The 15,529-nt window shown below is 39.8% G+C and overlaps 2 protein-coding genes across 2 annotated transcripts; both read right to left on the bottom strand.

The window, feature by feature from the left end:
* Nucleotides 1-3,278: 3,278 nt before the first annotated feature.
* Nucleotides 3,279-4,526, bottom strand: LOC129809200 (uncharacterized). The gene has a single exon (XM_055859016.1). The coding sequence runs from the start codon at nt 4,524-4,526 to the stop codon at nt 3,279-3,281; it is 1,248 nt and encodes a 415-aa protein (XP_055714991.1).
* A 39-nt stretch (nt 4,527-4,565) lies between these two features.
* Nucleotides 4,566-6,809, bottom strand: LOC129809199 (uncharacterized). Its single transcript, XM_055859015.1, has one exon. It carries the CDS (start codon nt 6,807-6,809, stop codon nt 4,566-4,568), a length of 2,244 nt encoding a protein of 747 aa, XP_055714990.1.
* Between the last annotated feature and the right edge of the window lie 8,720 nt (nt 6,810-15,529).

Here is a 15,529-nt window from a genome sequence, read left to right as displayed (position 1 = left end):
AGGAACATTAGATTTAATCAACTAAAAAATAAAAAGAAAAAATAAGAATAATTTTGCATATAGAATGAAATTTGAAATAAAAGAAAAACATTCAACGTGAGAGACGTAGGACTAACAAAAAAATCAAAAGAATTAATTAAAAAAACGTAAGAAAAGTGTGAAGAGAAAATCTAAATAAAATAGATGTTGGCTCCAATCAGGCTGCAGGAGCCAATATAGAGGAGGAAGATTTCTCAGATCTCGCCAAGAAATTCCCTGCTCTTTAGACTGTTGATTTATTGAAGGTTTTCTACCCTTTCGGTGTCGCTCGGCGTCTTTTAAAGACAGCCCCTGGTAACGGCAATTGAATGCCACTGGGATACAGGCAGGAATGCCCCTCAGTGATGGCGACCAGACTAATCTGATGCCTCCAGAGCGTAAAACAGAGACTTGGTCTGTGCACCGGGCACGAATGCCTCAGGGAGAAAATATCTTCAATTCCTCAAAGTCCGAGCTGCCACTTAAGATAGGCTATTTAAAGCCGCAGTGGTAGGCAGCGGAGCCTCTTCTGGCTGCTGAAAGTAGGCAATCCTAATGCCGACGAACAAAGCCAGAAGATGTTGCCACTTTAGGTCCTTAGGCTTTATGTAAAGCCGCTGAGTCCAGGCAACAGAGCCGAGCGTCTGGCTGCTGAGAGAAAGGCACTTTAGATGCCGCTAAAGACAAGCCAGACTCTTTGGCCGCTGAAGTGGAAGGCACTGGAGTGCCGCTGGACTTGGCCAAAGTGGTCCTGAGAAATCGCAGAAGAGACAAAGGCAATTAAATGCCGAAAAGAAACGCTTGGTTCCCTGGTAATGCGAAATCTAAATTTATTTACAAAAATTATGGGTTTTTATACAAAATTTGTGGTCTCCCACTATTGAGCATTGTTTGAAAATTGCTAAGTCCCTATATTTGAATATATGCCTGATATGCAGAATTGCATTTTTCTTGTTTGTCTTCTTCACCCAATGACGCACGTTAAATAGGTCGGTCATTCACTGGATGAATTGTCATATAAAAATGAATATCTTAAATATATCCTGAAATATATTGATTTGAAGGATGAATCCTTTAGAAAGTGGTAATCGGCTTTAGTACGATTCTATTGATGGTAATTTCCATCTGAAATTCGGATTAACAGTGCATTTAATCTTAAATTGAAGATGCTATGAGACATGATAAAGGATTCATATGGTTTTTTCATACACTATAAGGATTGGACTAACGATATCAAGTATAGTTACAGTTTGATAGTGTAGAAAAATGATCTTGCATATATGAATAATAAACTACGGATATTTATGATAAAAAAACTATCCCTAAAAATATGCAATTTAGTGTTCAATGAGAAATTTTGTGTCTGAATGTTGTACCCAAGGATTGGCATGATTATTAAGTAAACTAATGATCCTTAAAGGATGAAACTATCTTAAAGCATATTTGGATTATATATCTGCTTGATGAGACGGATAATTTCTAATTTTGGATCACTTGTAGTGCAAAAATCTAAGCCTAAACTTTATCATTTTTGCTCGTGGGGTTTTACATACAATTTCTCATATATTGAAGAAAAGGCATGTTCCTATCCGGAACAATAGAAATGTGTGATATATGTTAAAAAGAAAAGGAAAACAAGGAAAAATAAACTAAAGATAGCGGAGAAATATATAAAAAATAGAAAAATTACACTCGAAACACTTTTTTTCTTGCGTCATTTTATTTTTTATTTAACGGATGTGTGTGTGTTTTTTTTGCTAAAATATTCAAGCATTTTTATTTTTGCAAAAAAAATCCGAGCGTAATAAATTTTTCCTATTTTAGAAATTTCAGAACAGAATTTATGATAAACGTTTTGGCAATTACAGCATTGCTAATATTTTATTTATTTCCCAATTTTTTTCCTAGTCTAAAGATTTTTAAATTAAATCAATTTTTTGTGGTTTTGTGTGAAAATAATTTGTTTTTTTGGGACAAATTTTGGAGGAAAATTGAGTTTGGAAGTTATTTAACAAGTAAACGATGGAAACATAGTGACATAGAATGCAGTCAGAGAAAAGTTCACTAGGAGGCAGTTGCTTGAAAGCTGACATATTGGGCGTAATTCGTTATTTAGCTTAAAAGATAGAAAAAGTGAGGTCATTCTGATCCTAACCTCAAAAAAAGTTCCCGGGCGAAAACACCAAAATGTAGCCCAACGAAGTGAATGATGCAGCTGGTTGTGCAAGACTTATTTTTTATTCAATTGTCAATATATTAATTAGCGAATGAGGGAAATTGGAGTAAGGAATGGAGTGGGAAGAAGGTGGGACTGGAATATGGGAAGAAAGTTGCAAGGGGTTTGCAACAATGTGGTCACGGTGATTTATGCCGCAAATATACCTGACACAATTATTATATGCGACTATTAAGCGACGAATTGTGTCACTATCCGCCGCAAAGAAGAGCTCTGCACCGTAATGAAAAAAAGGAAGAAGAAACGCTCACGCGAGGATCAAGCGAATATCATAGGGCGTGATGTCCCGGAATCGTCTGAGTGTATATAGAGAATAGTTGACCTTACGGCAAATGGATGTGGCATGTGGAGAGACTAACCTGTGTATGGATGGTACGTATGGATGAATTGGATGGCGCGTGAAAGCCCCACTGGATGAGATTCCCACCTGTGTATGGATGGTACGTATGGATGAATTGGATGGCGCGTGAAAGCCCCACTGGATGAGATTCCCACCTGTGTATGGATGGTACATATGGATGAATTGGATGGCGCGTGAAAGCCCCACTGGATGAGATTCCCACCTGTGTATGGATGGTACGTATGGATGAATTGGATTAGCGAGTCCTCGAGCCCATGCGGTTGGGAGGACAAAACGCAAATTCCTGGTCACAATTGGGCACCACCAGAGTGGCACAGAAACACCTAGTTTAATATTCTCACTGGATTTCTTCGGGGAAACTCACTGCACAATCTTAAGACAAAAAAACGTGGTGTTTTTTTTGATAATTTATTATAGTGTGATAGCACTTGGGACACAGGAAGCACAAAGAGGTTGGTCAAGCACAAATTTTTCCTTTATATAACTTTCTGGAGGTTATGTAACCAGCCCAAAAAAGGTCAAAAAAAGATCCCGCTTTTCCATGGGAATATCCCAATAGAGAGGGGAAGGCAAAAACAGATGAATGTGTGTGTGTGTGCTGATCGTCAGTGGTGAGTTCACCCTGGACACACTCATCACTGAGAGAAATATTAGTTGAGTGCGTCAACATGATCCGGCGGCGGTTTCGGAGGGTGATAATCCCTCCAGTGGCAATTTTGCCACATATTGAATGGCACGTTGGTAGCTCCCCTTCGCAGTTCTCACAGTGACCACTCGACACTGCTGATCCGTTCCAGGATGGGTAGCCTCTACGATGCCTATGGGCCAATGGCTGGGGGAAGAGGTCTCCTCTCGCAGTAGGACAAGATCTCCCACCTGAAGATTTTTCTTGTGGGAACACCACTTCTTCTTTGGCTGGAGAGTGTGGAGATACTCCTTCCTCCATCGAGAGGCGAATTGCTGCAACAGTTTTTGGCATAATTGCCATTTATTGAGCATGGATGGCGAGACAGTAGTCAGGTTGAGGTCTGGGAGCATTTTGAGTGGTTTTCCAACCAGGAAATGGCCAGGTGTGAGAGCGGACGGTTCATTTGGGTCCTGAGACAGTGGAGTCAATGGCCGGCTGTTCAAGATGGCTTCCACTTGAGATATGACCGTGGTCAGCTCTTCAAAAGTTAATATGGTGTCTCCGATCGCTCTCTTAAGGTGGAATTTTAGGGACTTTATTGCTGCTTCATGTAGGCCTCCGTGGTGAGGGGATCTGGGCGGCATAAAGTGGAATGTGATGCCTTTGGTGGAACATTCATCGCGGAAGACGGGTACCAGCCGGAGTTGAGTCAGAAGACCCTTGAGAAGAGAGTCAGCCCCGCGGAAGTTGGTTGCGTTATCGCAGTATATGTGGGACGGCGCGGAGCGACGGGCAACAAATCGCCGTAAGGCTGCGATGAATGAATGTGTGGTCAGGTCTCCCACGACTTCTAGATGAATGGCCTTAGTGGCGAAGCAGACGAAGGCGCACACGTAGGTTTTGTAGGAGGCACCTCCTCGCTTATAGGCTGGTCTCGTGAGGACCGGACCACAGAAGTCAATGGCACAGGTTGCAAATGGGGTCGTAAGAGTCACTCTTTCCGGTGGGAGGTTGCCCATAAGCTGCTGAAGGAGCGTAGGTTTGTGTTTGAAACAGATGATGCAGAGTCTGCAGACCTTCCTTGTGAGGTTTCTTGAGTCGAGAGGCCAGTATCTTTGTCTTATGGTTGACAATAAGGTCTGGGGACCGACATGATGGTGATCCAGATGGAGTTGGCTCGTAATCATAGTGGCGACTTGACCTCTTGGCAACAGGATGGGATGGCGGACATCATATCCCTCAGAAGACTGTTCCAGCCTCCCGCCGACACGTATCAGTCCCATGTGATCTACGAATGGGCTGAGGGGCAACAGGTACCGAAATTATGGAGTAGTGGGCAACTTTCCCTTCAGTATGGCGGCCTTAACCCCAGGAAGGCACTTGTCTTGGGCATAAGAAATGAGTTTCCTCTCTGCATTGACTAATTCGAGTGGAGTTAAGGATGAGGTCGGCTTGGTCTTGGATGATATACGTAAGATATAGGCAAGGATTCTTGTGACCTTACGGAAGCCATTATGACGGGTCAGGATGGTTTCAATAGGATGAGTATCTTTCTTGTCTGAAATTGTTGCCACCGCTAAGGGTTCTGGGATACCTCGTGACGGATCAATTGGCCACTGACTAACTGGATGGGTAATGAATTGTGGGCCATTCCACCATAATGACGATTTCAACAAATCAACTGGGTACATACCCCTGGAAATGATGTCTGCCGGATTGGCATCAGTGGGAACATGATTCCATTTATGTACATCAGTCAGTGCTTGGATTTCGGTTATCCTGTTCAGTATGTATGCGTCAAGTTTCGTCCGCTTGGATCGTATTTGGCCCAATACTATTGTCGAGTCAGTCCATAAATAATAGTCTGGGAGGAGGAATGATTTGCGGATCTTTTCAAGAACACGTGCTCCGAGTACCGCAGCACAGAGCTCAAGGCGAGGGATTGTAGGGGAGTCAGTGGGAGCCACTCGAGATTTTGCCATTAAGATCCTGGACATAATTTGGCCCCGGTTATTTTCTGTTACCGCATAGGCGACAGCCCCATAGGCATATGAGCTTGCGTCAGTAAAGACGTGGATTTCTTTGAGGGAGGAACAGGGTAGACCTGATATCCACCGGGGAACCGTTACATTCTTGATAGCTGGCAGAGCATGGGCATAACGGTTCCATTCCACGAGGATATCGTCTGGCATGGAGTGGTCCCATCCTACGTTCTCTTTCCACAATCTTTGGATTATCAGTTTCCCATAGACGACCGTAGGTCCGATTAGATCCAGAGGGTCATAGAGGGAGGCAACGCAAGCCAAGACTTCTCTTTTGGTGCGGGCTGTGGTAAAATCAGTGGAAAGTTGGAATTGAAAGTGGTCAGAAAGAGAGTGCCAGGTCATGCCCAGTGTGGATGATGATGTAGGGACCTCTTGCTTGGGCTGTGTGGATAGAGATTCGACAATGATGGGCTCGTTTGAGTTCCATTTAGCGAGTTTCATTCCTGCACTAGCAAGAAGGTCTTGGAGCTGCTGGATGGATTGTTGGGCCATTTGGATAGTTGGGACGGACGATAGACAATCGTCAACGTAAAAACTTTTGGTGAGAAGTTCAGAGGCTAGTGGGTATGTGACTTGGTCTTGCTCGGCCAGATCGTTCAGAACGCGCGTGGCAAGGAAGGGGGAGGAGGTGACACCAAAACACACTCCTCTAGCTCGGTAATGCTTGATGGGTTCGGTGGTTGTAGATCTCCACAGAATTCGATGGAAGTCGCGATGTGGGGGATGGATTAGAATCTGGGGATACATCTTTTCGATGTCGCAAGTGAAGGCGTATTCATGGAGTCTAAATCGGAGGAGGATCTCCACGATATCGGGTTGGACCGTGGGTCCCATCATCGCCACATCATTAAGGCTTAAACCGGTCTGACTCTTAGAACTAGCGTTCATGACGACTCGAATCTTACCAGATGACTTGAGAACAGCATGGTGAGGAAGATAGTATGCCGGCCGATTTAGTTCTCGGTCGGGGACTTCCTCAAAGAACCTCAACTCGAAATTCTCGGACATGGCATTATCGTAGCTCTCTTTTAAAGTGGGATTTTTCTGGAGCTTCCTCTCCAATGACACGAATTGCTTGGTGGCGTTAGGAAGATTGGTATCAAGTCGGGCTAAATTGGGTTTGAAAGGGATATAGGTTACATATCGACCAGTACTGTCTCGGATGGTGGTTGTGCGGAAGATTTCTTCCACTTGTACGTGGTCGGGTTTGGACTGGACAGGGACTTCGACTTCCTCAGAAGTCCAAAATTTCTTTAAGGTGGCATCAATGGATGCGAGCGTGGTAGTGACGACCGGATTGGGTGGAGAGATGGGTTGAGTTAGACATGGGCCTGAAACAACCCAACCGAGGGAAGACTCTTTGAGTACTGGGAGACCGGGACCTAACCTAAGGACTCGTCCACCGATTAAGTCGTTGTATAGCTCATTACTGATGAGCAATTCAATGGGCTGGGAGATGTTCCAAGTCGGATCAGCCAATTGGATATCGGACGGAATTTTGTATACCGGAATAGATATCATTTTTTTGATCTTCAAGGCGCTTAACGTATCCCTTGAGGGAATTTCTTTTCTCAGCGAGTGGCATCGCAATTCAAATGAAAGAATTGGGGATAGGAGAAATATATAGGGATAGAACAGACTTAGAAAATGCAGAGAATTGACTCACCTCAGAGCTTACTGTTGCAAAACAGGAAAAGTGCCCAAAATGCTTAACTTTTAGAATGCACTTTTCCTGCTTTGACACCTTTACTCTTCCTCTTTCCATTATTTATATTAAATTTATTATTATTTTTATACAAGAAATGTCGCGACATTATAAAATGTCCCACTCACCCACCACCCATTGTAATTTGGTTCAGTTCTACTCAATAAACCGCGAAAACTTCACCACGCATTTTCATTTCGCTTCAGTGGTGCCGTGACCAGGAATAGCACAAAGTGTCACGTGTGTGAATATTCCATGAAGCGCACTAGCTTTAATTTACGCGGAAAAAAAGTGCTAGTCAAAGAAGTGAAAGTGAAGAGCAAATCTTGCTCTGGTGAAGTGAAATCCGCTGAACCCTCCTGCATAGCCGATTTAGGAGTCGCAGAACCATCCTGTGCAGCCAAATTAGAAGCCGCTGATCCCTTCAAGAAAAGCAGTCTACTACAACGGTCACCACCGACGCCTTCCACAGCCCAAACCCACCTATCGCTTGGAGTGACTCCTCTGCTGAAAGAGATCGAGAAGCTGCCTGTAGTCTTCAATTCATCCGAATCTGACGAAGAAATTCCTGTGTTCAACGAGGAAACACCAAGGAAAGCTACATCAAAGTCGTCTCAACATCTATCCTTGGGAGAACCATCAAAGGCTCCACAAAAGCTTCAGTCACAAAAATCATCGCTGGAGCCTACTCAAACATCTCAGCATCCTCCAGAGCCATCTCAGCAATCTACAAAGCCACAGCAGTCTTCAAAGCGATCACCACCACAAAAACCAACAAATCCTCCACCTCTGCCACCAAATCCTGTTCATCGGACATCTACATCGTCTACAATGTCGCTACAAGAGAGCAGAAACCTTCTTCAGTTCCAGGAACTCTACAAAAATATTCCTGTTTGTACGGGTGAGTCAAGAGTTATTGTCCATTTTCTCGCGATTTGTGATGGAATTTATGAGGAATTTTTCAAGCAATATGAGGGAGCAAGAGATATGGAATTTATTCGATATCTTTTGCTAAAAGTAGATTCTGAAATTTATGAAGTTCTAAGAGGTCAAAATTATAATTCTTATGAAGAATTTCGCAATGTAATTAATTCTGTCAATGAACCTGAATTGAGTATTGGAGAAGCTGCACTTTCATTACAAAAACTCTCGATAGGACCTAAGGAAACATTAAGACAATTCGCAAAAAGGGTAGAGGATGCGTTAAGGGCATTTGACTTGGCTTGTTCTGCCCATTGCGACGGGATTCTTTCCCCATCAGTTAAATCGAAAAATTTACGAGAGGCATTAGATGTATTCTGTAGTGCAATCCGCAATACCGATACAAGAATTATTATGCTGACGCGCGATTTTAAAACTATTATTGCGGCACTCACCTTTGCAGAAAACAGATTACGATCTCTTCCCTTCCACCCAACTGAGAATTCAGCGGAAAATATAGGAAACAGATCGACAAATAATTCTAATTTCAGAAATTCTCATGGGGGAAATCAGTCTAACCGTCCTAGAGATAATTCAAATCAGCCCCAAAACAACTCTCACACCCAAAATTCCAATTTTCGCCCAAATCATTCCAGAAATTTTCGCCAAAATCATTCCGCTCATCAGAATAACAATTCGTCTTTTAATCGAACTTCTAACAATAATTAATCTATATTGAATAATACTGGTGGAAGATCTTCTTTAAATCCTAATGAAACTACGTTTTTCAATCCCCCAGGAGGTCAATTTAATTCCACCGCCCACCCGCTTAATTCATTTCCTAATTGTTCTCAGACTCATGAGACACGCGAGCCGGAAAACGAAATTCGGTCGGCAGGTCAAATGCAATGAGATCACCTGTCGGCCGGGAAAAAGTTATTAAAATACCCAGCTATTTTATTGAAAAGCCCGAAAATCCTCACTTATTAGAAGTATATTGCGTTTACAAAACAGATAGGGCTCAATTTACATTTTTAGTGGACACCGGCTCTCCTTTTTCCTTTATAAAACTTAGATGCTTACACCCGGAAATGCCTGTTGTGGTCTCAAGAACAATGGCAATTGGAGGAATAACTGAAGGTATAGTGAAGACACTCGGTACAGTCTCACTACGTATGGGATTTACGTCATTTGATCATCAAGATGTCTTAGCATTGCTCCACGTACTTCCTAACAGACCATTCCCTTTTGATGGCATCATAGGGAGAGATCTTTTATCAGCATTAGATGCAGTGATTCATGTCAATCAAAGGCTCGTTCTCTTTAACAAATTACAGATAGCTGTTCCATTCATTCCTTTTTCTCTGGATCAGCATCGTCTCCAAGATGAATTTAACTCGAATTCCCCTGGCCAAAATAATTTATCTAAATCGCATGCAAAAAGCGATCCGCTCTTATCGCCAGAATTCGATGATTCTCCCCAAAATCAGTCTTCCACGCATGACAAGACCAATGAGCCCACAGAAAGAATTTCTTCACAAAATGCTGATTCAGACCAAATTCAATTGAGACCCAATTCCGAAACTTATGTTGAATTTGCATTTCCGCATAATGAACCTCAAGTGTGTCACCAACATAATTTTGATGACAAAGTATATATTCCGGATTGTGTCATCACCCCAATAAATAATAAAGCGCGAATTCCCATAATAAATAAAAATCCGCACACAGTTCAAGTGCAACGCATTGCTCCGATTACTGACCTTCTCCACGAATATTGTGTATTCTCTTTGGAGCCCACCACTCAAAATGATGATTCAGATATAGAAGCAAGGGCAAATAAAATTTTGTCAATTCTTCAAGTTAATGAAAAACTGAATGTTAATGACCGAGAAAAATTGCATAGTCTGTGCCGAAAATATAATGAGGTATTTCATTTAGACGGGGACAAATTGTCACACGCAAATTGTGCAGAGTATAAGATCAAAACTATACCTGGATCCGGAATTATCAACCAAAAGCCTTATAGAATTCCCTTTCACCAACGAGAGGAGGTAAAACGACAAATTATAGAGATGCTTGATAGTGGCATAATACGTCCTAGTTATTCCCCCTTTTGCAGTCCTTTGATCGTGGTTAAAAAGAAACCAGATCCTAACGGGAATCCTAGGTGGAGGATAGTGATAGATTTTCGTCGATTGAATGAAATCACCATCAAGGATCAACACCCTCTCACAAATATAGACGATATATTTGATCGTCTTGGTAATTGTCGTTATTTCAGCACTTTAGATATGGCTTCGGGATACTATCAAATGAAAATATCTGAAGAAAGCAGACATAAAACGGCTTTCAGTGCCCTCGGATCCCATTTTGAATTTGAGCGTCTCCCACAAGGGCTCTGTTCTGCCCCAGCAGCCTTTTCGCGTATGGTTCGCGGGGTATTAGGAGATTTGCTTGAACAGCATTGCATGGCATATCTGGATGATATCATTGTATATTCCAGCACAATAGAGGAACATTTCAAAAAACTTGATGCAGTGTTCAAAAGACTTCATGAACACAATCTCCAACTACAACCTAACAAGTGTGAGTTTCTGAAAGCTAGACTAACATATTTGGGATACATTGTCACCTCAGATGGCTTGCGACCGGACCCCAAGAAAACCGAAGCTGTAAACAACTACCCTGTCCCTAGAAATCCAAGAGAAGTCAGATCATTCTTGGGATTGGCGTCTTATTATAGACGATTTATTCAAAATTTTTCTGCCATAGCTAAACCATTATTTGAACTCACTAAAAAGTTGAAAAGCCCTTTTCTATGGTCAGATGAATGCCAAATATCCTTCCAAATTTTGAAAGACAAACTGACTTCCGAACCTATTCTAGGTTATCCTGATTTTTCACAGAGCTTCATTTTAACTACGGACGCAAGTGACTACGCTATTGGTGCCGTACTATCACAGAATGATAAGGTCATTTCGTATGCTAGTAGGGTACTCAATAAAGCTGAGAGAAATTACTCCACAATTGAGAAGGAGGCTCTTGCAGTATATTACTTCTGTAAATACTTCAGAGTTTACCTTCTCGGCCGAGAATTCACACTAGTTACTGATCATAAACCTCTAAAGTGGATGTACAATATTCGTGAACCGTCTAGCAAAATTCTGCGATGGCGATTAAAATTAGAGGAATTTTCTTTTAAAATAATCCATAAAAGCGGAATTCATAACACCAACGCAGATGCACTATCACGAATCCCCATTCAAAATAACGATATCAACTCTTTTGATACATCCAGTCATGCACTAGTCCCACAAAACTCAATTTCTGAAATTTCGCAACCTTCAAAAATTTTCGCTATCACTAGATCGAAATCAAAAGCAATCATATACAAAGAAAAGAAATTGCAAAGAGAACAAAATGATTCAATGGAAAATTCTAATTTGAAAATCGCAGAGAAAACTTAAGAATTTTCTGATGACTACGAAGCATTCCTAAATATTCGTGAAATAGACTTGCCTCAAGTGATAGAAGAAATTGAAGAAGAATACCTCGGAAATAATCTAAAGGATCCACGATTTATCCTAGTCACCTCCAGTCATATAAAAGAAGACTTTCCTGACATAGAAAAGTCTATCATTCAAAATATAATTGAAAATGTCGAACCTTATGACATTTCACAATCTCTTATGAATAACGTTCCCTATGTCTTCGGTAAACTTCCCAGAATTACGCAAATTCGCTATCAAGACCTATTCTCTGTATTCGGTAAATTAAAAGATCACTGTGAAAGCACCGACATAAAAGTATTAAGAATCCATAAGTCGAATATCAATTTACAACATTTAAAATATTCTCTGATCAAGAGAATGCTGAATTTTATTTTTATGAATAGTCAAACGAAGGTCAAAGTACATCTCAATAAAATTATTCGACTTCAAGATCCGGAAAAGATTAACAACATCATTAAAGAATTCCATAATAGTCCACTTCATGGACATAAGGGAGTAACAGCAACATCTGCTAAAATCAAACAAAAGTTTTTCTTTAAGAATATGAATAGAACGATAGCAAAATTTATTGAGAGATGCGATGATTGCCAGAAGAACAAAATTAGTAGGCATACGAAAATGCCAATGATGATCACATCTACCCCTCCTTCAGCTTTTTACCGTGTGACTATGGATGTCGTAGGACCGCTTGCATTAACGGAATCCGGAAATAAATATCTTTTAACGATATATGATGAACTGACTAAATATTTAGTAGCCATTCCTATGGCAAATCAAACCGCTGAATCTGTAGCCGATGCTTTCGTAGATAAATTCATTTGTATTTTTGGGACCCCCATTGAAATATGTAGCGATCAAGGTGCATGTTTCACCTCTGATGTATTTAAACGAATGTGCAAATTACTACATATAACTAAAACTCAAGCCACCCCGTTTTATCCTCAAACCTCTGGAGGAGTTGAACGGTCCCACAGAACTCTCGCTGAATATCTAAGAATATTCACCCAAAATGGTAGATCAGATTGGGATAAATGGATCCCTAAAGCTGTGGCCGCTTACAATTCCTCCCAACACCATTCACACAATTTTAAACCCCATGAATTAATTTTTGGTGAAAAATATGATATCTCGTCATTTTCCCACCCCATGAATGATCCTGTATATACATTCGATGACTTTATCACAGATTTAAAACGAAAATTACAAACTACTCAACATACCGCAGCTGAAATGCTAAAAACTAAGAAAGAGAAATCTAAAAATTATTACGATACTAAATTAAATCCTGTCCAATTTAAAGTAGGTGATAAAGTACTTCTAATAAACAAATCACTTCCAAAAGCGGGTGAAAGCTCAAAATTACTTTCGAAACGTAAAGGTCCTTATACGGTAACGAAAATAGTTTCTCCTTTAAACACGACAATACAGATCGGAAAATCTGAAAAGACGTATCACAATAATTTATTAAAACTTTATGTTGAATAACACCGCAAGGAAACTAACTGCACCCAATTATATATTTTAGGAATCTTGTTTCTTGTGATACTCTGGAGCCTCCCTGCTGTTGCACCGAACAAAACAGACTACCAACTTTGGCCTGTCGAAGACTCTCAGAACGCTTACATGTACAACATGGGAGAAGTTTGTCTCACTGATGCTGACTGGACCATTGCAGTAACCCTGGAATTTCCCGACTTGGACTATAACATGAAAACCCTTAATCTGCACATAGGCGAATTGAATGATTTTTGCAACGCCATGGCTCATAACAATGAAACTAAACACCAAAAGGACTGCAGAGAATTGATAACAAAGATCCAGTACATGCATCGAACCTGCAACAGGACATACACCGTATTGAAGCGTCTTCTTTTACCAACTACCGTAAAATCAACAAGGCCTAAAAGAGGACTGTTTAATATCGTAGGATATGCATCGCAATTTTTGTTCGGTACAGCTACGCAGGAGGACGTTCAGGAGTTGAGTAAGAAGCTTGATATCATACAAAGTAAAGACGATCGTTCGGTAGATTTACTCAAAATGCATACATCCTTAATTAATGCTACTCTATCTGATTTAACTGAGGCGAAAACTGATTTACAAGCTACTAAAGAAAAAGTAAATAGTATAATTACTACAGTAAATTTAATACAGACAGAAAAATTAAATCAACATAAGGAAGAATTATTTAGGCATTTAGAACACATGGTAGTTATGGAAATTGAAAAATTGCAGCATAATATTGATGAACTTCTCAATATAGTCCACACTGCCATGGGAGGAAAGTGTCATCCTCTTCTCCTAGATCCAGACACTCTCGAAAAAGAATTGGGACAATTATACCCACGGATCCCTCAGTCTAAGGCACTACCTCCCCTCAAAATTTCTCAATTATATGAAGTCGCAGACTTAAAAATTGTTGGATCATTAAAGAGAATCACTGCGTTTTTAAAGATCCCTCTTTGTCACAAACCAAAATTTAATCTTTTTCATATCATACCCTTGCCCCAAGAACTTAATAATGTGTCTCGAATTTTGAATATTCAATATCCCTATATAGCAGTAGACAGTTTTAGAACTTCCTATGTTTTAATGAATTCCAACAAATTAAAATCGTGTAAAGGAACTTCCTTGCCAATATGTCATTCGAAAATATTTCGTTCATCCCAAATTCCTTCATGTGAGTTTTCTATTACCAGGGGCTCAGCAGAATTATGTACTTTAGTACCTTCAAATCCCAATTTTAACATGTGGATACATATCAACAACGATATATTTCTTTTCACCTTGTCTAAAAATGCTTCAGTTTATTTAAGTTGTAATTCAAAAGAAGTTGTTGAGTTGTCATTACCCAAAAAGGGAATAATTCAGTTAGAAGCTGGTTGTACACTCAGTAATGAAGGCCTGCACATAATCTCGAATATAGCTCTTGATAGTATTAACTCACGTGCCCTGGATATGGAAACTCTGGGAGAATTAGGAAAACTTAAAACTATCAATGCCTCAATATATACCCCTATCAAACCCCTTACAATTACTGCTAACGTTAGGAATGATCATCTGCAAACTCTCTTAAAAGAATCAATCCGACTTTCAGATGACCTACATAAGAATCATAGTTCTTTTATTAATACTCATATTATCCCTCAATCCTCCGGTATAATTGCAATCATAGTTATTATATGCATCGTGGTATATTTATACTTAAAGAAGTCATCTTTGGGTAATAGTAAAATACGATCTGCATCCCCCTTAACCTCAATCAGTATATCACCTCCAGTGATTTCGCCACCGATTCCTATTGTAGCTTCTTCGGTATTGCTTGAACGACCGTCATTACCTGCTCTTCCGCCTCCTCTACCAAATGACGTCTATGAAACGCCTATAAGAAAACCTATCTTTTTAAAATAACCCTTCCAGAGTATTCTTTTCTTTATATATAAAAAAAAAAACACCGCCAAAAAAAAAAAAAAAGTAGCTATATACAAAAATAATTAATTTAAGTAATCTATTCATTGTGTAATGCTAATATTTGCAATATTTTATACCACTATTTATTATACTATATTTTATATTCTATACTATACTATACTTTTCTATACTATTATATCATTATTATATTTGACGATCACGGTAAACAAACAAGCTATAATTTATAACTATTTATTGTAACTTATAATCTAATTGTCTTTTTTTATTGTAAAACATAGTCTACATTAATGATATGAATTTTAAAATTTTATTGCCAATCGTATACAAAAATACAAATTATATACAAAAAAAAAGAAAGATACACCATTGTAAAAAAAAAAAAAAAAAAAAAATTTAATGTAATTAGATATATTAATTTATATGCCTTCGTCCAAAAGGGGAGGAGTGTTGCAAAACAGGAAAAGTGCCCAAAATGCTTAACTTTTAGAATGCACTTTTCCTGCTTTGACACCTTTACTCTTCCTCTTTCCATTATTTATATTAAATTTATTATTATTTTTATACAAGAAATGTCGCGACATTATAAAATGTTCGCGACCCATTGTAATTTGGTTCAGTTCTACTCAATAAACCGCGAAAACTTCACCACGCATTTTCATTTCGCTTCA

The sequence above is a fragment of the Phlebotomus papatasi genome, unplaced genomic scaffold (genome assembly GCF_024763615.1).
Source record: "Phlebotomus papatasi isolate M1 unplaced genomic scaffold, Ppap_2.1 HiC_scaffold_43, whole genome shotgun sequence".
Taxonomy (NCBI): domain Eukaryota; kingdom Metazoa; phylum Arthropoda; class Insecta; order Diptera; family Psychodidae; genus Phlebotomus; species Phlebotomus papatasi.
Note: the sequence above shows the minus strand (reverse complement) of the source record. Positions and strands in the feature narration are given on the sequence as shown.

Bases quoted from the DNA above. Each gene is read 5' to 3' on its own strand.
- LOC129809200 (XM_055859016.1), bottom strand. From the start codon at position 4,526: ATGGGACTGATACGTGTCGGCGGGAGGCTGGAACAGTCTTCTGAGGGA.
- LOC129809199 (XM_055859015.1), bottom strand. From the start codon at position 6,809: ATGATATCTATTCCGGTATACAAAATTCCGTCCGATATCCAATTGGCT.